The sequence below is a fragment of the Lynx rufus genome, unplaced genomic scaffold (genome assembly GCF_022079265.1).
Source record: "Lynx rufus isolate CCGP_SWC_20201006 ecotype Redwood Valley unplaced genomic scaffold, mLynRuf1.p SCAF_9, whole genome shotgun sequence".
Classification (NCBI taxonomy): Eukaryota; Metazoa; Chordata; class Mammalia; order Carnivora; family Felidae; genus Lynx; species Lynx rufus.
The window spans coordinates 109,118,264-109,140,278 of NW_025814897.1; the positions used below are offsets into that span (position 1 = coordinate 109,118,264).

General features: G+C 61.3%; 1 protein-coding gene across 6 annotated transcripts; it reads left to right on the plus strand.

Annotated features, from left to right (window-relative positions):
• The first annotated feature begins 645 nt into the window (after positions 1-645).
• PCNX3 (pecanex 3) lies at positions 646-21,411 on the plus strand. Of its 6 annotated transcripts, none has more exons than XM_047070656.1 (35): positions 646-1,510; positions 1,884-2,071; positions 2,299-2,398; positions 2,521-2,560; positions 2,660-2,755; positions 2,991-4,118; positions 4,632-4,755; positions 4,841-5,019; positions 5,483-5,573; positions 5,929-6,064; positions 7,307-7,467; positions 8,272-8,425; positions 8,707-8,739; positions 9,002-9,173; positions 9,282-9,392; positions 9,756-9,847; positions 10,022-10,131; positions 10,313-10,418; positions 10,525-10,617; positions 10,796-10,946; positions 11,742-11,886; positions 12,237-12,414; positions 13,445-13,553; positions 13,718-13,847; positions 14,229-14,287; positions 14,403-14,618; positions 15,512-15,765; positions 18,118-18,348; positions 18,520-18,623; positions 18,930-19,077; positions 19,170-19,400; positions 19,485-19,759; positions 20,142-20,275; positions 20,359-20,657; positions 20,734-21,411. In XM_047070656.1, the coding sequence occupies exons 1-35, from the start codon at positions 1,358-1,360 to the stop codon at positions 20,929-20,931; spliced, it is 6,129 nt and encodes a 2,042-aa protein (XP_046926612.1). In that variant the 5' UTR covers positions 646-1,357; the 3' UTR covers positions 20,932-21,411. The 6 variants fall into 6 exon arrangements, with proteins under 6 accessions (XP_046926612.1, XP_046926614.1, XP_046926615.1 ...); XM_047070658.1 differs by having other exon boundaries at positions 7,325-7,467; XM_047070659.1 differs by having other exon boundaries at positions 7,346-7,467.
• Positions 21,412-22,015: the final 604 nt, after the last annotated feature.

The window sequence follows — 22,015 nt, forward strand, 5'->3', positions numbered from 1 at the left end:
GGACTGTGTGACTCATCTTCTCTTCGCCTCATTCCCTTCATAGCTGAAACAGAGACCAGAAGCTCTGCTTTGTAGAGCTAGTTTGGGATGAGAGTGGGCAAGATTGGAGGACGGGACTGGCTGCACCTCAAGCTCTTGGAACGGGTTGTCTAAGGCTGTCCTCTGCTCCTCACCTGGAAAACAATCCGGTTCTTCATGCCCCTTCCCCAGTGGGCTGAAACCTGAGACTGTCTTCCAGAATTTCGCCCCGCGATTGGATTCAGAATAGCTAAATCGCCCTCACAGCCGCTGGATGGACTCCAATTGCCTTGCACCTGTCTCTTTAAGAAAAACGACGTTATCCTATTTCTATTACTCATGCCTGTTCTGTAAGGTTACTCTCTAACCGCTAAATCTGAGCTCTGACCCGGAAGTAGACACCGCTTAGGGCGAGAGTGCCGGTGTGAGGTCCAGCACTAAAAGGGGCGGACCGAGAGGGGCGTGCTTTGGTGGTGCAGAGCTGTCCCTGTAGCCCTGGGGAGTCCACGCCTCCACCCCGCCTCCTGTAACTCACTGGGAGAGTTTTGTGCCAATTAATTCCGCCGTCACCCAGTGGCCACTCATCAACCAACCCTTCGGTTCCGCCCAGTGGTGTCTACTGTGTTGACAACGCCTAGGTGTGCGCATGCGCTCGAGCGCTACCACTTTTGAGCTCTTTTAGACCTGGACTCTGCGCACGCCCAAAGGGCTCCGCCGCTTCTTAGCGCTCCACTACCTTCCTGCGCGTGCGTCGGGTTTCCTGCCGTCAGGTTTTCCTTTTCCGGGTCTCAACTAGGCCCGTCGCACGCATGCGCCACTGTTGGCTGGCGGCTCGCGGTTCCTTCCGGCCTCCCCCTTGGGCCGGCTCCTGCAGTAGCCGGGCGAGCGCGGAGCCCGAAGAGAGTGACCTGTAACCCCGGAAGTGGACCTCAGGGTCCCGGGGCTCTCCCCGGGCCAGAGCCGAGGGAGCCGTCGTCTGCACCCCCGGAGCACCCACTCCACGCCCATCTCTGGATGCCGCCGACGGGTGCCCGGCCCGTGCCCCGCGCCTGCCTACCGGATCGGCCCCTCGGAACAGTTCTGGGCCGGGGGTGGGGGCCTGGACCCCGCCCCTGATGAGGCTCCACCCCCGCGCCCAGGCCTCGCTCCGCTGACTGCTCCGGCCGGCCCCGCCCCCTGCCCGCCCCCTTGCCCGGGCGACCCCTCTCCCCCGCTGGGGGAGGCCATGGCGTGAGCTCGAGGCCGGGCCCCGGGGCCCTCGGGCGCCAGGCGGGGCATGGGCCGGCGGCCGCCCCCATGAGGGTCCCGGGAGGGGGGCGCGCGCATCAGCGGCGGGGCCATGGGGTCGCAGGTATTGCAGATCCTGCGCCAGGGGGTGTGGGCCTCGCTCACCGGCGGTTGGTTCTTCGACCCGCACCAGAGCACCTTCTCCAACTGCTTCCACCTTTATGTCTGGATCTTCCTGCTCACCTTTCCCTTCTTGCTGTACATGGTGAGATGCTGCCGCCACCTGTGACTCTCGCGGGGAAAGGGAGGGTGGATGTCAGGGAGGGGTGCCAACCTGGTAGGGATTCCGGGCTGTGCCTTGGGCACTTGGGGTGTGGAGAGGATTCACTGCGGCGTTTGGGGTAGGTGGAAGAGTGGCCAAATTATTCTCTTCTTGGGCTGGGTGACCTTGAGCCCCTCACTTAATCTGACTCCAGTTAGAGGACCGAGCTTCTCGACAAGGTCTTGGTACCAGTTGTAGCAAGGGATGGGCGATGAAGTCTTGTGAATTTGTGAATCCTGGCTCTGACTGTGGTGGTAGGCCTACCCCATGGGGCCAGGGCTGTATAAAGAGGAGCCTGACTTGCTGCCATCTCCAGGTCCTGCCCCCCAGCTTGATGGTGGCCGGTGTGTACTGCCTTGTGGTGGCTGTCATCTTCGCTACTATCAAGACTGTGAACTATCGGCTGCATGCTATGTTCGACCAGGGCGAGATCGTGGAGAAGCGCAACTCTACCATGGGGGAGCCGGAAGAAGAGCCTGCACAGGGGGACAGCAGTTTGCCCAGGTTGGTGGGGTCGGGGTCGTGTTGGGAATTGAGGGGTCCCGGTGCCTGGCCTTAAGGTTTGGGGGCTTAGGGGACATTGGCTCCGTGAGCAGTTGAGTGCTAGCTCTGCGGTCAGCCCCAGACTTTCGAGAGGACCCTGGAGAAGAGAGGAGTGCCGGGGATGGTGGAGGAAGTACAATGGGAAGAGGGGAGGTCAGCTGAAAGCTGATGTTTTTCTCCACTGCTAGGGACCCCGGAGTGGAGATGACAGTGTTTCGGAAAGTGAGTTCTACACCGCCGGTACGCTGTAGCTCCCAGCATTCCGTGTTTGGCTTCAATCAGGTCTCGGTGAGTGGTCCCTAGCGTCAGTCTGTCCCACTTCTCTCTTGGGAGCCCGACCCCACTGTGGGTACGTCCTGAACCTTCGTCTTACCCGGCGCGCTCCTTCATTTGTTTGTCTGTGTGCCTAGGAGCTGCTGCCCCGGATGGAGGACTCCGGGCCCCTCAGAGGTAGGTGGCTCCTGCTCAGGGCTGAGTTTGGTGGTGTGGAACGGGATGGCACACCGGTGCCTTGAAGTCCTGCTGACACCTGTGGGGCCATGGTCGCAGACATCAAGGAGCTGGTTCGGGAGCAGGGCAGCAACAACGTGATCGTGACCTCGGCTGATCGAGAGATGCTGAAGTTAAGCTCACAGGAGAAACTGAGTGAGTGGGCATGATAGGGCAGGGACTTGGCAGCGGGGGGAGGACTAGCTGACTTGTCTTTGAGTCACCCCAAGTTTTGTTTCTCCGGGGCTCTCTTTATCCTTCAGGTTGGGGCCTCCTCGTTGTCCTGCCCCCGCTGGGCTCTGGGGAAGCAGCGGCCTTAGGACCCTCTTAGCGACCGGTTCCTTTTGCAGCATGCCCTTCCCTCACTTTCTGTCTTCCTTTTCTCTGATAGTTGGAGACCTTCCCCAGACACCCCCGGGGGCTGCCCCAGACCCCTCTCTCCCCAGCACAGACTCTTCAGAACGTTCTCCCCTGGCTGGGGATGGAGCCCCCTGGAGGGGGAGCAGTGTGGCCGATACTCCCATGAGCCCCCTTCTGAAGGGGAGCCTCAGCCAGGAGCTGAGCAAGAGCTTCCTGACCCTGACCCGGCCTGACCGGGCCCTGGTGAGGACCAGCAGTCGACGGGAACAACGCCGGGCAGCAGGCGGCTACCAGCCCCTGGACAGGCGGGGCTCTGGGGAGCCCACACCCCAGAAAGCCGGCTCCTCGGATTCCTGCTTCAGTGGCACTGACAGGGAGACGCTGAGCAGCTTCAAGAGTGAGAAAACCAACTCCACCCACCTGGACAGCCCCCCTGGGGGGCAAGCCCCGGAGGGCAGCGACACAGACCCACCCTCTGAGGCTGAGCTGCCTGCGTCACCAGATGCTGGAGTCCCCTCAGATGACACCCTGCGTTCCTTTGACACGGTCATAGGAGCAGGGACGCCACCGGGCCCAGCCGAGCCGCTCCTGGTCGTGCGGCCCAAGGACTTGGCCTTGTTGCGGCCCAGCAAACGGCGGCCACCCATGCGAAGACACTCCCCACCTGGCCGTGCCCCTCGGCGGCCCCTGCTTGAAGGCGGGGGCTTCTTTGAGGACGAAGACACCAGCGAGGGCAGCGAACTGAGCCCGGCCTCCAGCCTCCGATCTCAGCGCCGCTACAGTACCGACAGCTCTTCTTCTACTTCCTGCTATTCCCCCGAGAGCTCCCGTGGTGCAGCAGGGAGACCCCGGAAGCGACGGGCCCCCCCCGGGGCTGAGGAGGGGACGGCTGTGCCCCCCAAGCGGCCCTATGGGACCCAGCGGACGCCTAGTACCGCCAGCGCCAAAACGCATGCCCGAGTGCTGAGCATGGATGGGGCAGGGGGCGATGTCCTCAGGGCCCCCCTGGCTGGCTCCAAGGCTGAGCTGGAGGCCCAGGCGGGGGTGGAGCTGGCTGCTGGGGAGCCCGCTCTGCTGCCTGCTGAGGCCCACAGGGGACCTGCCGCCAACCAGCCCGGCTGGCGGGGGGAGCTGCAAGAGGAAGGTGCTGTGGGGGGAGGTGAGTGCCCGCTCTGCCGGGGGTGGGGTGGGGAGACGAGCTAGCTATGGGCTTGGGTTTGGACAAGGGCCGGGCTGCAGAGGAGCTGGTCAGAGTCAGCTCAGCCTCTGTCTCAGGGAGCAGGTGGAGGTGGACTGAGTGAGTGAGAGGCGTCTGCTGAACCCCTCACCTGAGCAGGGCCGAGAGACCTCAGACACCTGGCTCCAGATCTTGGCAGTTAGTACAAAGCCTCCGCCCGTCGAGGATCCTCAGCATCTGCATCCGTTGTCCTGGGCCGCCAGTGGGGCAGGGCAAGGTCCTATCTTCATTTCCAAGCGTGGAAAGTGAGGCACAAGTGTGGTTAGGTGACCTGGCTAGGCCCCAGAGGCAGGACAGCGTTGAATGAGGCCTGACACTTAGCTCCGTGCAGGAGCAGCTGCTGCCTGCTCCCCCGCCCCCCCCCCCCACCGCCCCGCACTCCCCCCGACGTGTCCAAGCCCGTGTCGCTTATGCTTGGGGCCTCTCTCTGGGCAGCGGCCGAGGAGACCGGCAAGCGGGACCGCGCAAGCAGTGTGAGGCGTACTCAGGCGATCCGCAGGCGCCACAATGCGGGAAGCAACCCCACGCCTCCAGCCTCTGTTATGGGCTCGCCGCCCAGGTGAGCCCCTGCTGGCTGGTTGGAGGGGCGGTGGGGGCCCGTGGCTCTAAGTGGCGCTGACCCGTGGGCCGACCCCCCTCTTCAGCAGCCTGCAGGAAGCTCAGCGGGGCCGGGCCGCCTCTCACTCCCGGGCGCTGACGCTGCCCTCCGCCCTGCACTTTGCTTCCTCGCTGCTGCTCACCCGGGCCGGCGCCACCGTTCACGAGGCCTGCACCTTTGATGACACCTCCGAGGGCGCCGTGCACTACTTCTACGACGAGAGCGGTGAGCCCCTCCCCCGAGTCCAGCGGCCGAGCCCCTGAGCCCGGCTGACCCCACACCCCCTGGCCCTCACGCGGGGGTTTTCGTAGTCCTCGCAGCAGCGCTTGCTCTGTCGGGCACGTACCACGCTCTCAGCCCTGTGGTGACCGACCGCTTTACCTGTGCTGCCTGACGTCAAACTTGCAGCCGCCCTGAGGCACGGGGTAGCCTCGTAATCCTTGCCCTGCTGCTAAGGAGGCTGAGACACAGACTGAAGTCACAGCTGAGCAAGTGGCGGGAGAGAATCCCAAACCCAGGGCGGGCTGACCCGCGGTCCCTCTCCTCTCCAGCTCATGGTCCCTAGGGGCTGGGCTGCCACCCAGGAGGACGTAGCACGCGGTTCTTCCTTGCATGACGGTCCACGTGGGTCAGGCCTGGGTGCTCCTGTCCCTGATCTGCTGCTTTGTGTCCCATACCCTTGCCCCAGGCGTGCGGCGTTCCTACACCTTTGGCCTGGCTGGAGGCGGCTACGAGAACCCTGTGGGGCAACAGGGGGAGCAGGCAGCCAATGGAGCTTGGTGAGTCTCCAAGCTTGGGCTCGCCCAGCCGGCAGCCTATTGGGCCGCTGTTTCTAGGGATATTCTCTCTTCCCTGGGCTGGGGCAGGGGCAGCTCAGAATCTCTAGGAGAAGAGGGTGGAGAGTGGCAAAGGGCAGGCCCGTAGGGGTGCTTACGCTGTAGGAACACGACATCTCTAGGCAGGAGGCTTCTAGGAACCAGGGCCTGGGAGGGAGGTCTTTCTGCCACCTGTTTCCTGTGTTCTGTATCTGAGCAGCCCCCTTAGGGCCCCAGTTGTGGCCTGACTTGGGCCTCAATCCCCCCGCTGCCCCAGGGCTCTCCAGTGGCCTAACCTTCATGGCTGCTGTTCCCACAGGGACCGCCACTCACACTCCTCCAGTTTCCACTCGGCTGATGTCCCTGAGGCGGCAGGTGGCCTGAACCTGCTGCAGCCAAGGCCAGTGGTTCTGCAGGGTATGCAGGTGCGCCGCGTGCCCCTGGAGATCCCAGAGGTGAGGAGCCAGCGGTCAGGGAAGGACCTGCGGGAGGGGCAGTGGTGGGGGGGCAGGTCACTGAGCACTTGCCCAGGTACCAGGAGGGACGAGCCGTTCCAAGTAAGGGCTCCCGGGGGCCCTGAGGTGTCCATCCTGACCTTTGATGGCTGACACTGGGCATGCAGGCCCTCTGGATCTCTGGGGCCCAAGGAGTTGTTTATTTGCTTATTCAACAGGCGTGTCTAGGGTATCTCCTTTATTCCAGAGGGGCCCCTACTAAGTGGGGATGACGAGTGTCGACAGTGATACCTGTGGAAGAGGCGCTTTCTTCCACGTACTTGGCTGTGCTGCTCCCTGTGCTGGGCCCAGGTGCACTGCATAGCACGGGGCACTCTGTTCGAGCTTGTTGCCTTAGCGGGGTTATTCATGGGCTCCCATCTCCCAAAAGTACCCCAGTTTGGACAACAGTTTAGAGGATCTAATAATGGCAGAAGCATTAGAGATGCTTCAAAGCCAGAGTCAGAGTTTAGAGAACAGTCGTGAAAGGAGCGCCCACTCATCTAACACTCAGGGTCACAAACAGCATATGCAGTGCCCAGAGGCCCCACGTGTCCCTTTCTGGTGCATTTATTCTCCTTACTTGTCACACGGGATAGGCACCACGGTCCTGAGACAGCTGATGGCCACATCCAGAGGCAGGGGCTGTGCATCTTTGGCTCTGCATTGTATCCCTAAGGCCCAGGGCGAGGCCTATAGTTGTGCCCCATGGGTATCTGTTGAACGAAAGATGCAAGAGATCCAAAGAGATTAGGTATTTGCCCGGGGCCTCACAGTACTGGCATTGGCACCCAGGCCTGTCATCAGGGCTGGTTCCCTGTGTGCTCTGGGATAGGATGGTCAGAGTGAGCCTGATGGCTCTGTCCAGGAGGAGGGTAGCATTGCACTGCGTCCCAAATGTGGATTTCACCGAGCCCAGGAAGAGGTGGGAGAGGCTGCCTGAGCGGGGAAGACACTGGTGACTGTGGCCCGCAGCAGCCCCGGCAGGTCCCCAGCAGCCATTGAGCCATTGAGTCCTAGGAACCTGGAGAGAGGATCAGGCCTTTGTGTTGGAGCGTCAGGACAGGCCACAGGGCTGCTCGATGGCGGGGACTCTGTGCTGGAGGAAACGGCTGACCAACCAGTGTGCGCCGGGCAGGGGGATGGTGGCAGTGGACCGTGTGGGGGGCGAGGGGCTGATGGCTGCGGCTGTGGGGACCGCAGTTTGACCTGCTGGACCAGGACTCCCTGCACGAATCCCAGGAGCAGACGCTGATGGAGGAGGCACCACCTCGTGCCCAGCACAGCTACAAGTACTGGCTTCTTCCTGGCCGCTGGACGTCTGTGCGCTATGAGCGGCTGGCCCTCCTGGCCCTCCTGGACCGGTGAGTGCCCACCCGCCTCGGCCCCCGGCCCCTGGCCCCCCGGCCTTCTGAACCCTATGAGCATACGGAGGCCATCATGGCAGCAGGAAGCCTAACCGTTGCTGGGGGGTCACTGAAGGTGTGTCAAGGGCTGGAGTGGGCTTCTGCTAGGTCCTTTTGGAGCGTGAAGGGGTGAAGGCGTGGCCAAGAGGATGGTGCTCTAGTTACTCCTCTGTCCCAAAGCTCCACTCAAGACCAACCATTCTTGTCCGGTCTCTTGTTTATATCTGTTTCTATTTTAGATTTTCTTGAATAGAGATCCACGGTCTAAAAAAGCTCGCAAACTCTTTGTCTCAGCTTTCCCATTTCTTAGGGGTAGCTGAGGCCTGGGAAGTCAGATAGAGAAGTCAAGTGACTTCTCTTGTCTGCATGGCTGACTTGGGCCTAAGAGCCCGTGTCCTGGCTTCCATGGTCTGGATTTCCTCCCGGCACTGCAGCCAGTGTTTGTGGGGCACCGCCTGTGTGCATGGCATGCGTAGGCTAGAGACAGGCAGTCCCCATAGCGGTGGCACTTGGAGCCTACAGGGTCTAGAAGGGACGAAGATTGGGATTCAGGGTAGCAGTGGGGTGGCTTCCTAGAAGAGGTGCGAACTGGCCTCCATCCCCGAGAGGTCTAGATTCCGACATTCAAAGGATGAGGGGGTGGTGCGGGCACAGGCACAAACGTGGGACTTTGTGGCTGGGTCCTGTCCTCTGTGCTCCACCCACTTTTGCCCCCCTAGCCGGTAAGGAGTTGGGTGTGCCCTGACCTTGCTGTCTCTCCAGGACTCGGGGGCTGGTGGAGAACATACTCGGCGTAGGCCTGAGCAGCCTCGTTGCCTTCTTGGGCTACCTGCTGCTGCTTAAGGGCTTCTTCACGGATATCTGGGTCTTCCAGTTCTGCTTGGTCATTGCCTCCTGCCAGTATTCCCTGCTGAAGGTCTGTCCTTACTCCCTGGGCCACCTCCCTCCCCCCCCCTCCCCCCGCCCCACCTCTTTCCACATGCCTCCTTTCCCATGATCCATTTTGAGGGGTGTGAGCTGGAAAGCAGATAAGACGCTTGAGATTCCCTGTAACCAGCCCCTTGCCTTACAAATGAGAGAACCAAGGCTCAGGACAGTTTAGGATCCTGCCCTGGTTACTCCTGACAGCCAGTGGTGGAACCAAGCAGGTCCTGGGCTCTGGCTTCTGTTGCGAATGTAGCTCCTGTCTTTTTCCAGAGTGTCCAGCCTGATGCGGCATCTCCCATGCACGTGAGTAGAGTGCTTTCCCGAGGGTGCTCAAATGTGGGGCTGGCAGGGGCTGAGACCAGGTGTGCAGGGGTCTGGGAGGGACAGGGCTCCCTCACCACCCGTATGGCCTCAGATCCTCAGTCCTGCTGCCCTCACCCTGCCAGGCTTTCTGTCTTAGATCCAGGGCCACGGGTAGGGCACGTGAGCATGTGCGTGTGTGTGCGCACATGTGTGCGGGGTGGTCAGTGGGGGAGGCCTGGCCGCTCACAGTCCCACTCCCCAGGGCCACAACTGGGTGATCGCATATAGCCGGCCTGTCTACTTCTGTATCTGCTGTGTGCTCATCTGGCTGCTGGACGCCCTGGGCTCAGCTCAGCCCTTCCCACCCGTCTCCCTGTATGGCCTCACGCTCTTCTCCGCCTCCTTCTTCTTCTGTGCCCGGGACGTGGCCACTGGTGAGATTGGGCAGCCTTGAGGTGACTCAGGGGAGTGAGGCCCCAACGGTGGGCCAAGGGGTGGCCTGCAGGCTGACCGGCCGGGCCTTTGCTTTCCCTCCCTGACAGTGTTCACCTTGTGCTTCCCGTTCGTCTTCCTCCTGGGCCTCCTGCCCCAGGTCAACACTTGCCTCATGTACCTGCTGGAACAGATAGATATGCACGGCTTTGGGGGTACAGGTAGGGGGCCCATAGGTGGCTTGCGTGTCGGGAGGCAGTGTGGGGCCCGGGAGGGGCCTTGGGTTGGGTGTGTGGCTCCAGCCTTTTGCTGAGTCTTCTCCTGTGCCTATACTGTGGGTATCTGTAGGTGTGGATCAAGAGCCCGTCACCTCCCCCTGCTTCCTCCCCTCCCCAAACAAGTGGTTTCAACCCAAGAATGCCAGAAGCCCTGAAAGCCTCTCAGGGCTCGAGGAGCAGAGAACAATGGGCTAGTGATGGGTCCCAGGGAGGTTAGCCTGTGAGAATCGAGGGCAGTGGGGTGCGGGTGAGGTGGGGCAGCAGCAGGTAGCAGTCGGGCCTTACCTGCTGTTTCTCACCTGACAGCCGCCACCAGCCCGCTCACTGCCGTCTTTAGCCTCTCCCGCAGCCTGTTGGCTGCTGCCCTGCTCTACGGCTTCTGCCTTGGGGCCATCAAGGTAGGGATGACCTGTGGGGTGGGGGGCATGCTGAGGCCCAGGGGTGTTGTTGGGACAGGACTGTGAATTGGGCTCAGCAGTGGCTTCTCCCGGGGCAGGGGGAGGGGGCGGTGGATCCTCCCCTCCCCCCACGCTTACCCTGCCTCCCCTGACCAGCATGGGTTCTCTCCCCAGACTCCTTGGCCGGAGCAGCACGTCCCTGTCCTCTTCTCGGTCTTCTGTGGCCTCCTGGTGGCCCTGTCCTACCACCTGAGCCGTCAGAGCAGTGACCCCACCGTGCTCTGGTGGGTGCCTGCACGTGCCTGTCCGTGCGCATGTGTGTGTCTGCGTGTGTGTCCGTGCATGGCAAGGGTTGCGGGGGCGGGGGTGTTCCGTGCACGTGCCTGGCCCCAACCGACCCTGGTGCCTGCGGCAGGAGTGTGGCCTCTGCAGACCCGGGCCTCTGCCTCTTCTCACCCACCCCAGGTCTCTGATTCGGAGCAAGCTCTTCCCCGAGCTGGAGGAGCGGAGCTTGGAGACGGCTCGGGCCGAGCCCCCAGACCCACTGCCAGACAAGATGCGCCAGTCGGTGGTGAGGGGCTGGAGTGTGGGGTTCTAGTCTTGGGGTGGGGAGCTGACAGGGTGTGGTCAGCCCCCCGGGCGGCGGGCACCCACGCTGGTGTTTCCCGGCCCTGCAGCGTGAGGTCCTGCACTCTGACCTGGTGATGTGTGTGGTGATCGCCGTGCTCACCTTTGCCATCAGCGCCAGCACCGTCTTCATCGCCCTGAAGGTTCGTGTGGCGTGGGCCACCCCTGTCCCCTGGGTCTTTGCCGGAGCCTCCTCCACCCGAGGGCCCTGGGCAGCCATGGCCTCGTGTCTTTCTCTGCCCCTGCCCAGCCCGTGCCCAGGCCCCCTTGGCTCCTTGGCCTGCTCCCCTTGGCTGAGCCTCTGGCCTCTCCCTCCTGCAGTCGGTGCTGGGGTTCGTATTGTACGCACTGGCTGGGGCCGTGGGCTTCTTCACGCATTACCTGCTGCCGCAGCTCCGCAAACAGCTGCCCTGGTTCTGCCTGTCGCAGCCTGTGCTGAAGCCGTTGGAGTACAGCCAGTATGAAGTTCGAGGTGAGTGCCTGCCCCCACCCCTCCGCCCCTCCTGCCCTGATTTCCTGGTTGACCTGCAGCCTGCCGGCAGGGGGCAGCCTCCACCCAGACTGTCCTGACCGCGCTGATCCTGCAGCCCCTTCGAGGGCCCTGCCTGCCTTCTCCTGCCTGCTGTGCCCCAGCTTGGCCCCTGCTTTGCTCTCACCCTGCCTGCCCTGCCCTTTTCCCGCCTCTTTTGCTTTCTCTGAGGAGATGGAGGAAGTAGAATTCCAAGGCTCTAAAGGGATCTGTCGTCCCGGATCACAGATTGGTTTCCAGTAGACCAGGTCTGCCTGGCTGATTTTCATTTGAGCCCTGTGATAAAAACACCTTTAAGTCTCTGTTTAATCGTCTGGTTTTGTTATGCAAAGTTCCACGTGCCCTGTTTTACTTAAGTGAGAAAAGATTTTGCCCATCCCCGCGTGGCGATGATCAGCTCAAGCCAGGTGGCAGTGGCCCCTTACGAAGGGCCCTGCAGCTCAAGGTCACAGTGCATAGGGGCCTCACCCAGCCTGCCTCGGCTCCAGTGGGCATGTTGGATGGCCTCATTCCATTTGTTTTCAGACAACAGAACAGGCAAAGAGCGTGCCCTGGGCCCCTGATGTGCCCTGTCCGGGCCTCATTGCCCTCATTTGAGCTGCCACAAAGCTTCTAGGCACCTGGAGAGCCATGTCCCCTGGTTTGCCCTTTCTCCAGGTTCCCTCTGGTAGCTCACCTGACTTGGCCCTGCGGTAAGAGGGGAGCACACAGAGTCAACAGTCCTGCCTTCTCTCGCAGGCGCTGCCCAGGTGATGTGGTTTGAGAAGCTGTATGCCGGCCTGCAGTGCATCGAGAAGTACCTCATCTACCCCGCCGTGGTGCTCAATGCCCTCACGGTGGACGCCCATGCTGTCGTCAGCCACCCGGACAAGTTCTGCCTCTAGTGAGGACTGCCCCGCCCCCACCATCCCACCACTTGCGTTCCCACGTGACACGTGGGATGCTGAAGCCCACAGAGGGAATGAAAACCTGCCTCCGTTGCCCAGCCAACTAAAGCAGGATTCGGGCTTCTGACCCTTTCTGTTGAGACAGTTGCCTCTTGGAAAACAAACGTGTCTCCCAGATGTGTCTAAAAAGGGCGACCCCTTTGGAGAGCAGAGGCTGAGAGTCACCAGCCCAAAAGAGCAGGGCCCAGCCCAGCGGCGCCCAGGCCAGGGCCGGGGAGGGATGGGCAGCCATCTCCTCTGCCCCCTGAGCCCTGCCTGGCACATAATGCCTGCTTCTCGTCTACAGCTGCCGGGCGCTGCTGATGACCGTGGCTGGGCTGAAGCTGTTGCGCTCAGCCTTCTGCTGCCCGCCCCAGCAGTACCTAACCTTGGCCTTCACTGTTCTGCTCTTCCACTTCGACTACCCACGCCTCTCCCAGGGCTTTTTGCTTGACTACTTCCTCATGTCCCTGCTCTGCAGCAAGGTGAGGTGGTCATGTTGCAGTCTCTAGGCTGTGCGGCGGGAACGGGGTGGCGGGGAGAACTCCCCCAGGGGCCTGCGGCCCTCGCAGCTGCTGTTCCACATCAGCCCCACCATGGGCCTTCGCAGCAGTTTATCCAGGGGCACGGAGGAAACTGGTTTAAAGGGCTAAAGTGACTTGCCTCGGGTCCCCCAGAGAATTGGTAGCCAGCCAGGACTGGAATCCAGGTCTGTCTCACTTGGCTGCCTCTTCTCTGAATCATGGTCTTTGGTCACTTTCCTTATAAGCAGTTAAGGCAGTTCAGACTTGGCCTTGTCCTCTAGATACCAGCCTCTGAGCTCTGCCCCTTTGCCAGCCACAGCCCTGGGGAGCAGTTAAGAGCTGAGTTTCAGAAGCCCCTGGGGCCTGGGTATATCCAGACTGCTCTGCCAGGCTGTGGGATCCCCTGATCAGGGGTTGGGGGAGGGGATCACTGTGAACAAAGAACCATTCCTCGGCACTGTACTGGAAGCCTGTAGTGGTACCTTCCTAGCCCTGGGATCCCAGCAAAGATCCCAGCACAACCCTGAGCCTTTTTCTTTTACGTGGGTATTCTGGTCTGGTTTTCTGGTCTGGCCCAGAGTGGCAGAGATCCAAACTGTATCCCCTTCTGAGGGTGGGGCCTGTGACTGTCTCTTGACTCTCAGTATCATGGTTGAGGCCCAGCCTCATCACTGACTGATGGCCCGAGCAAGTCATTTGCCTGCCCTACCTTTTCTGAACCTCACCTTTCCGATCTGTGAAATGGGACAGCAATAGGAAGCTCCCAGGGTGGTCCTGCAAATAGACGGCTAGTGCTCCCGTAGAGGGTTTGCTAACAGTAACGGATGCTTTGAGCCAGGTCCAGAGAGAAAGGGCCGGGAGTGATCTTGAGCTTGACTCGCACGTGGGCAGCCACTGGGGTAGGCGCGAGGCTGTGAATGGGTACTTGATAGACCCCACCTCTGTGAGTGACCTGTGTATCTTTCACTTCTCCCCTCTCCGACCCTGCCAGCTGTGGGACCTGCTGTACAAGCTGCGTTTTGTGCTGACCTACATCGCGCCCTGGCAGATCACCTGGGGCTCGGCTTTCCACGCTTTTGCCCAGCCCTTTGCCGTGCCACGTACCCAGCCTGCCGCCCGCTGCCTGGGTGGGGGTGTGCGAGGAGGGCTGTGGCCTGGATGGGGGGGGGGTTGGGGGCACGGGGCAGGTTGATGGGGGTCAAGGAGTGGTGAGGGAGGTCAGGGAGGGTCCTGTATGCCTGCCACCTCCTTGACTTGCGCCCAGACTCGGCCATGCTGTTCGTTCAGGCCCTGCTCTCGGCACTTTTCTCCACGCCACTTAACCCCCTGCTGGGCAGTGCCGTCTTCATCATGTCCTACGCGCGGCCCCTCAAGTTCTGGGAGCGCGACTACAAGTGAGTACTGCGGGAGCAGGCGGGTCACCCAGAGGGGACCTGGAAGGGAGAGGAGCTCGGGGCCCAGGTGGGGTGGGGTGCCACAGCGAGGTTGCAAGTGCTCGGGCACGGTGGGCTTCAGATGGGTGATCTGATGAGGGCAAAACCTGAGTCAGGCCGAGCCTCGGGCTCACACCCTGGGCTTCCTGGCCATGTGGTCCTAGGTGAGTCCCCTCACGTCCCGAAGCCTCAGTCTCGTGTGCAGTGGGGCTGTCATGGCATCTGCCCAGAGAACAGGGGTGTGGGCTCAGAGGACGCGATGGTGGGCTGGCGGGAATCATCGTCTGAACCCTGGGCAGCCTCACCCTCTCAGCCAACTCTGTTGTCGTTCTCTCTGAACAGCACTAAACGTGTGGATCATTCCAACACCCGCCTGGTCACCCAGCTAGATCGGAACCCAGGTGTGTACTTGGCCATCTGGGGGCTTTTAGGGCCAGGTGTGTACTTGGCCTCCCTGGGGAGGGAGCCTTGCTTACTTGTCATTTTGCCCATTTGTCTGTCTGTCCTGGGTCTCAGGCGCTGACGACAACAACCTCAACTCCATCTTCTATGAGCACTTGACGCGCTCGCTGCAGCACACGCTGTGTGGGGACCTGGTGCTGGGCCGCTGGGGCAACTACGGCCCCGGCGACTGCTTCGTCCTGGCCTCTGACTACCTCAACGCCCTGGTGCACCTCATCGAGGTTGGCAATGGCCTCGTCACCTTCCAGCTGCGTGGCCTTGAGTTCCGGGGTGAGCGCGGGGCCTGGGCCTGACGCAGGCTGCTGCGTTGCATAGCGCGTGAGGGCTGGATTCTAGTCCGTCCCTGCCCTGGTTTGCAGGGTGACCTTGAGCAAGGCACTCTTCCTCCCTAGGCCTGGGTGTCCCGGTATAAGTGGTGAGGCGGCAGGGTCTCCTTTGGCCAAGCTGTGTCCCTGCCCTGACTCTGGGTCCACAGGGACTGAACAGGCTGCACTCGTACAAGCTGGGGCCCGGAGCTCTGGGGTCTCCCTTCCGCTCCCAACTGCCTGCCCTGTGGTCTTGGGCTTGGCCCAGGTTGGGTGCCACCTATGACCCCTGGTGGGTGAGCTAGCTCTTTGCCTTCGGAAGACGTCCGTGTTGGATGTCAGCTTCAGAAAAGGCCCCTGAGGGTGCAGAGGGGCTCTAAGCACAGCTCATGAGCACCATGAACTTGAGCAGGTCGCTTCTCTCTGAGCTTTGGTCATTTTTTTTTTTTTTTAATTTTTTTTTTTAACGTTTTATTTATTTTTGAGACAGGGAGAGACAGAGCATGAACGGGGGAGGGTCAGAGAGAGAAGGAGACACAGAATCGGAAACAGGCTCCAGGCTCTGAGCTGTCAGTACAGAGCCCGACGCGGGGCTCCAACTTACGGACCACAAGATCATGACCTGGGCCGAAGTCGGCCGCTTAACCGACTGAGCCACCCAGGCGCCCCCGAGCTTCGGTCTTTGCTGTGGCCCCTGGGAGTCAGGAAGAGAAAGGGTTCATTTGTCGATCCGTTCATTTAATAACGTTTACTCACAAGGCATCCCCGGGCAGGGAATGACGAAGGCCGGGGCGCTGGCTGGGGAGAAGGCAGGCGGGATGTGCTGGTGGCCCCCTGACTGCCCCCCCCCCCCTCCAGGTACCTACTGCCAGCAGCGCGAGGTAGAGGCCATCACGGAGGGCGTGGAGGAGGATGAGGGCTGCTGCTGCTGTGAGCCTGGCCACCTGCCACGGGTCCTGTCCTTCAATGCCGCCTTTGGGCAGCGCTGGCTGGCCTGGGAGGTGACGGCCAGCAAGTACGTCCTGGAGGGCTACAGCATCAGTGACAATAATGCCGCCTCCATGCTGCAGGTGTTTGACCTCCGCAAGATCCTCATCACTTACTACGTCAAGGTATGTCGGGCGGGTGGCTGGGCGGCAGAGGTCCCCACTAGCGAATGCTCACTGACCAGGAGCGTCCTGAGTGTCATCTTCTGGATTGTTGGGAACCTGTTTTTCCCAAGGGAAGCAGAAGCCTTAGAGAGGTTAAGCATCCTCCAAGGTGCCACCCACCACCAGACAGCAGGACTCAGGGGCCTCAGTGGCCTGTGTGGCTCTAGCAGTAGGGTACTGGGGGGCGGAGGTCTCCCTGTCACCCTCCTCTGGAAGATGCACCTTGGGCAGTATCGGGGGAAAGTGGGCAGTATGTGCACGGGTCCCCTCACTGGGCTGCTGGTCCTGGGAAGGGCAGTTGCTGAGGCCAGTCTTCTAGACCACCAGGACCCTGGCCCAGGTCCCACCAGCACAGAGGGACGATAATGCTACCAATGGTGGCGTTAAGTGATAATCATAAAGTGGCTGCCAAGCAGTGGTACTTACCAAGGGACAGACTCCTAAACTGGCTGAAGCCCACCATACCCTTCAAGAGAGGTCCTGATGTCTCGGCCATGGCAGCTGGCTCGCAGAAGGAGGCAGTTAGTCTGAGGCCCCAGAATCAGGAGAAATGTGGCAGAGCCAGTCTTAGACCCAAGCCTGGGCCTCCCTGTCTCAGTCTGGGTGTGCCAAGCACCTGCTGGGGGTGGTGGGGTTTGTGAGGCACAGTGTGGGGTCCAGCAGGAGCCCGGGACTGGGTTCTGGGAAGCCTGCGATGTCACCTCCTTTGCTGTGTCTGGTTTATCCGCTTGAGAAGTGGGGATTACTGGAGTTCTGTGAGATGGCAGGAATGATGCAGCTTTGTGACCCCCAGAGTAAGGGAACCGAGGGAGTGGGGTGAGGGTGGTCACTGGCCACAGTCCCTTGTGCCCTCTTAACATCTGCCCTGGGGCTCCTGGCGCGGGGTCTGGACGGGAGGCCTCCTGGGGCCCAGATAGGCCTGCTCACCTGAGGTCATCTCTGGGGCAGGCGTCTGCATCTCCCAGCTGTCCTCTCGCCTCCAGTGACATCCCTTCTGCAGCACACGTCAGAGAAACTGTAATTCTTCTGTGGTTTTTCCTATCCACCCATCCACTTCTAAGGAAGGGCTTGTGAGCCTCACACCTCTCACTGTCACCTAGGAGGAGGCTGTGGTCCAGACCGGGACATTCCCAGCTTCAGGTCATCCAGGGGTCACAGTTCTGTCCACCTCTCCCCCCCCCCCCCATTGTCAGAAAAGTGCTTTTACTGAGGTCACCCTGCTGCCTCCCGGAAACCCAGCTCAAGGCCAACAGCAGCCTTCTCATGGCTGTGCACCAGGCACCTAGCCAGGCTTGGGCTGGCAGGCTGAGATGAGCTCCACCCCAGCCAAGTTTAATGTGCCATGGGGAAGCTAACTTGCCACGGATGCAGCTGCCTCCAAAGCTGGGCACGGTCAGAGCTGGGTACAGGTGTCTGGAGGACCTGGGGAGTGCTCTGCCAAGGACAGTGTGGGGTGAAGTTCGGAAGGATAAGTCGGGCGTGGTGGCAGGTGTGTGGGGCAGGGTGCCCCACCGGAGCCACCCTGCTGGACATTCCTCGTCCTGTCTGGGTGCCCTCTGTTCATGGCCAGCTGCAGCACCCTCCCCAGCCCCAGACTGGCCACCCTGTCCCCAGGCACAGGACCAGATCGGCTCCATCCCAGGGTGCCCATGGAATCCCTGTAACCTTGCTGGTTACCACCTGCCAGCCACACACTGCCCATCCATCCTGACTGTCTACCTTCCAGAAGCTCTTCTCCATTTGCCCAAACACCTGCTCAGCAACCAGCGTTCACTTAAGGGGTACAGGAGCCGCCGACTTTGGGCACAGGATACTGTGCCTTTGCCTTTTTTTCTGAGTGGAAGCCCTGTGGCTGTCACATCTCACCTGCCTAAAGGGACCCATGACCTATGGGCATGGCCTGCAGGCAGCCCCACTACCTCAGCCTGACCTTCCAAGGTCTCTGAGATTTGGATCCCATAGCATCATGGTGTGGAAGGTTCTGGGGGTTCAGTTTAGAACCCCCTAGCTGCGTCTGCTTTGCTGTGTAACCTCAGGCAAGTCTGCTGTCTAAGCCCCAGTCTCTCTTCAAATGAGGGATCTTCTGAAGCAAGCAGACAAGCACTTGCCACAGGGCAGAACCTTCCAGGCGACGCTGTGTAAGGAGGGGGGCTTCCTGGCCTAAGAGAGGGGGGCACACTTGCCTGTGTGGCTTCAGGGAACTCAGGGGCCGAGGGTGGATGGCCCAGGGAGCATCCTGGTGCTTTCTCTCCCACGACTAGGGCATGACCGCAGTCACTGGCCCCAGCTCTGATGCCTGCCCTCTCCTCCTAGAGCATCATCTACTATGTCAGCCGCTCACCGAAGCTGGAGGCGTGGCTGAGCCATGAGGGCATTGCAGCAGCCCTGCGGCCCGTGAGGGCGCCGGGCTACGCTGACTCGGACCCCACCTTCTCACTGAGCGTGGATGAGGACTATGACCTCCGCCTCTCCGGCCTCTCACTGCCCTCCTTCTGCGCGGTGCACCTCGAGTGGATCCAGTACTGCGCCTCCCGGCGCAGCCAGGTCCGGCCCCCACGACCCTGGGGCTGCCTCCCTCCCTCGCCCCACCAGTTCTCCCTTCCCCGTGCGAGTCCCTCTTGCTCTCAGCCTCCCTCGGCCCGGGCCCTGCCCCCCGCCCCGCATTCCCTGTCCTGGTCTGAGCTGGGCTCTGGGGACGGGGTCCTTGTGCCGCAGCCCGTGGACCAGGATTGGAACTCGCCGCTGGTCACGCTGTGTTTTGGCCTGTGCGTGCTGGGCCGGCGGGCCTTGGGGACGGCCTCGCACAGCATGTCTGCCAGGTGAGTGCCACAGGTCCGGCCGTGCCTCCTGTACTCCCCCTGCCCCCTCCACGAACAGCTCTGGGCCAGAAGCCCCCAGGAACCACATCAGTCCTTCCTTCAGGGTGGCTCCTCTCTGTGGGCAAGACACCTCCCAGTTATGATCATGCCTGTTCCTCACCACCCCGTGAAGGACCCAGACGGAGACGGACCTTGTCAGGCTGGGGAAACTGAGGCCCCGCAGGAAGAGCGGTCCCGGCTCCGACCACTGCCTGGAGAGCCAGAGCTCGGGAACCTTCACGCTCGCCTGTGCCTTCTCTTCCACAGCCTGGAGCCCTTCCTGTACGGCCTGCACGCCCTGTTCAAGGGGGACTTCCGCATCACCTCCCCACGCGATGAGTGGGTCTTTGCCGACATGGACCTACTTCATCGCGTGGTGGCTCCTGGAGTTCGCATGGCCCTCAAGCTCCACCAGGTAGGGGACACGCCCCCAGGCAGGGCGGGCCGTGGGGTGAAGCCCCTCCCCAGGGCGGGGCCACTGACACGGCCCTCCTGTCCACCCCGCAGGATCACTTCACGTCCCCAGATGAGTATGAGGAGCCCGCCGCCTTGTACGACGCCATCGCAGCCAACGAGGAGCGGCTGGTCATCTCGCACGAGGGCGACCCAGCCTGGCGCAGCGCCATCCTCAGCAACACGCCCTCGCTGCTGGCTCTGCGTCACGTCCTGGATGACGCCTCCGACGAGTACAAGATCATCATGCTTAACCGGCGCCACCTCAGCTTCCGAGTCATCAAGGTGGGGATGCCCCTTCCCGCCCCGTGCCCGCTCAGCCCCCTTCCTGGCACTGACCCCCTGACCCTTGTGTGTGGCCGCCCACAGGTGAACCGCGAGTGTGTACGTGGCCTGTGGGCCGGGCAGCAGCAGGAGCTGGTGTTCTTGCGCAACCGCAACCCCGAACGCGGTAGCATCCAGAACGCCAAGCAGGCACTCCGCAACATGATCAATTCTTCCTGTGACCAGCCACTGGGCTACCCCATCTATGTGTCCCCCCTCACCACCTCGCTGGCCGGCAGCCACCCCCAGCTGCGGGCACTGTGGGGTGGCCCTGTCAGCCTGAGTGCCATTGCCCGCTGGCTTCTGCACAGCTGGGAGAGGTGAGCCCAGAACACCACCCCGAGCCTGTGGGGCTGAGGTCCTGGAGTGAGAAGCAGAGGCTCAGCGAGGTGAAGCCACTTCCTCCTAGGGCTCAGAATGAGGAAGTGCTGGAGCCAGGATTGGGCCCCGAGAGCTGACACCGTCCCAGAGCTGACCTGACTTCATCCTGCTCTCCCAGAGTTGAAGGTGGCCTTTAGCCTTAAGAGCCATTGATAACGCCTCTCTTAGAAGACCCTGCAAAGTAGATGGCAAAATCTGTTAGAGACAGGATCCTGGGGCTCAGAGATGTTAGGTGACTTGTCCTGGAGCCGGGGGCTTGTGCCTGCAAGGTCTCTGGCCCTCCCCCTGCCAACCTGTCCCTCCCCACTGCCCCCATCCCAGGCTTCATAAGGGCTGTGGTGCCGGCTGCAATAGTGGCGGGAACGTGGATGACTCGGACTGTGGCGGAGGCGGTGGCTTGGGCTCCCTCAGCAATAACCCCCCCTTGGCACACCCCACACCTGAGAACACAGCAGGTGAGCTGGCGAGGCCGGGCCGAACTGGTGGGTGAGGAGGACGGCCTAGCTGAGATCTCTACCCTCTTATCTGTCTCCCACAGGCAGTGGAGACCAGCCCCTCCCTCCGGGTCCAGGCTGGGGCCCTCGGCCTTCCCTGAGCGGCTCTGGTGATGGGCGCCCCCCTCCTCTGCTGCAGTGGCCACCCCCTCGGCTCCCTGGACCAACCCCTTCTTCTCCCGCCCCCACTGAGGGTCCCCGGCCCTCAAGAACCCCTGGCCCCGGTCTCCTCAGTTCTGAGGGTCCCAGCGGGAAGTGGACCCTGGGGGGTCGGAAGGGGCTGGGGGGATCTGAGGCAGAGCCGGCCTCAGGGAGCCCCAAAGGAGGCACCCCCAAATCTCAGGTAAGGGTCCTGTGGAAGGGTTGGGTCCTGAGCTACTCGGGTCTGCTTTCCCACCAACCTCTCTCCCCTCCCTTAGGCGCCCCTAGACCTCAGCCTCAGCCCGGATATCAGCACCAATGCCTCCTCGCCCGCCAGAGCAGCCCAGGACATTCCTTGCTTGGACGGCAGTGCTCCTGAGAGTGGCACACCCACTGGGATCCTGGGCGACTGGCCTGCCCCTGCTGAGGAGCGTGAGAGCCCGGCTGCCCAGCCCCTGCTGGAGCATCAGTACTGAGTGGCCTGGTACCCTCTGGATCCCAGCCCTAGGATTCAGTAACTTGGATCCCTGGTCTCTGGCCCTCTGCTGGACCACAGAACTGAGTGGCTTTGGCTTCCACATCTGAACCCTGACCTCTGGCTGCCTTAGCCAGCGTACCGGAACTAAGTGGCCCAGACCTCCGGCCTTGATCCCTGATCTCTCATCCCTAGTCGAGGGCCTGGGCTCCCTAAACTGAGGCAGGCAGCCTCCCAGCCAGGCCCTAGAAGTCAAACCCATGGGCTGGTCCCGTTTCGAGCCCGTGGCCAGGACTGTCTTGGCCCCTGGGCCTGCACTGCCTGCAGGGGCAGCCCCTTGGCCTGGACCGGGGGCTGAAATGTGGGAAGGGTGGTTTCTTTTTTTTCTTTTCTTTTTTTTTTTCTTTCTTTCTTTCTGTTTTTTTTTTTTTTTTTTTTTTCGTGCTTCAGAGACACCAGAATAACACTATTTTTGATTTTGGTTGGCGTCCTCTTTTTCTGTCTGGGATTGTTTGGGTGGAGGGTAGAGGTGGCGGCCAGGTCAAGGTAGATGAGCACCAAGAGGAGGATAAAGGATGTGGGGCTGGGTTATGATGGAGATAGAGGTAAGGCCCAGGTAGGGTTCACGTAGCCCTAGGTCCCTTCCCCCCCTAACCTGTTCCTTTTGAAGCCTTGGTCTGAAGTTCATTTTGTTCACTTTCTCATCCCTGTATTTTCAAACACTTCCAGTTCATGAGGCTAGTGCCTATAATTATCAGCCTTGACTTTAGCCGAAGCCCATCTCTGAACCTCAGTTTATCCAGCTATAAAGAAGAGAGGACACCTGTCCAAAATGTTTTAAGAATAAATGAGAGCGCGTGGAGAGTAGGGTTCAGTGCTTAGTAAGTGCTCATAAATACTCAGTTTCTGGGCACCTGCTGCGTGGGGTGGATGGGTGGGAAGGGAGGGGGTTGCTAAACGCTCTAGGAATCCTGCTGTAGCCCTCGGAGTTGGTCTGGACGGCAGGTACACTTCAGCGTTTCTCGGCGGAGGCTGGAGGCCCCACAGCGCTCGGACTGCCGTCCGCCTTGCCGACGCCTGGCCAG

Bases quoted from the DNA above. Each gene is read 5' to 3' on its own strand.
- PCNX3 (XM_047070656.1), top strand. From the start codon at position 1,358: ATGGGGTCGCAGGTATTGCAGATCCTGCGCCAGGGGGTGTGGGCCTCG. The intron at 1,511-1,883 runs GTGAGATGCTGC...TGCCATCTCCAG, and splicing joins TTCCCTTCTTGCTGTACATG to GTCCTGCCCCCCAGCTTGAT. The intron at 13,554-13,717 runs GTACCCAGCCTG...ACTTGCGCCCAG, and splicing joins CCAGCCCTTTGCCGTGCCAC to ACTCGGCCATGCTGTTCGTT.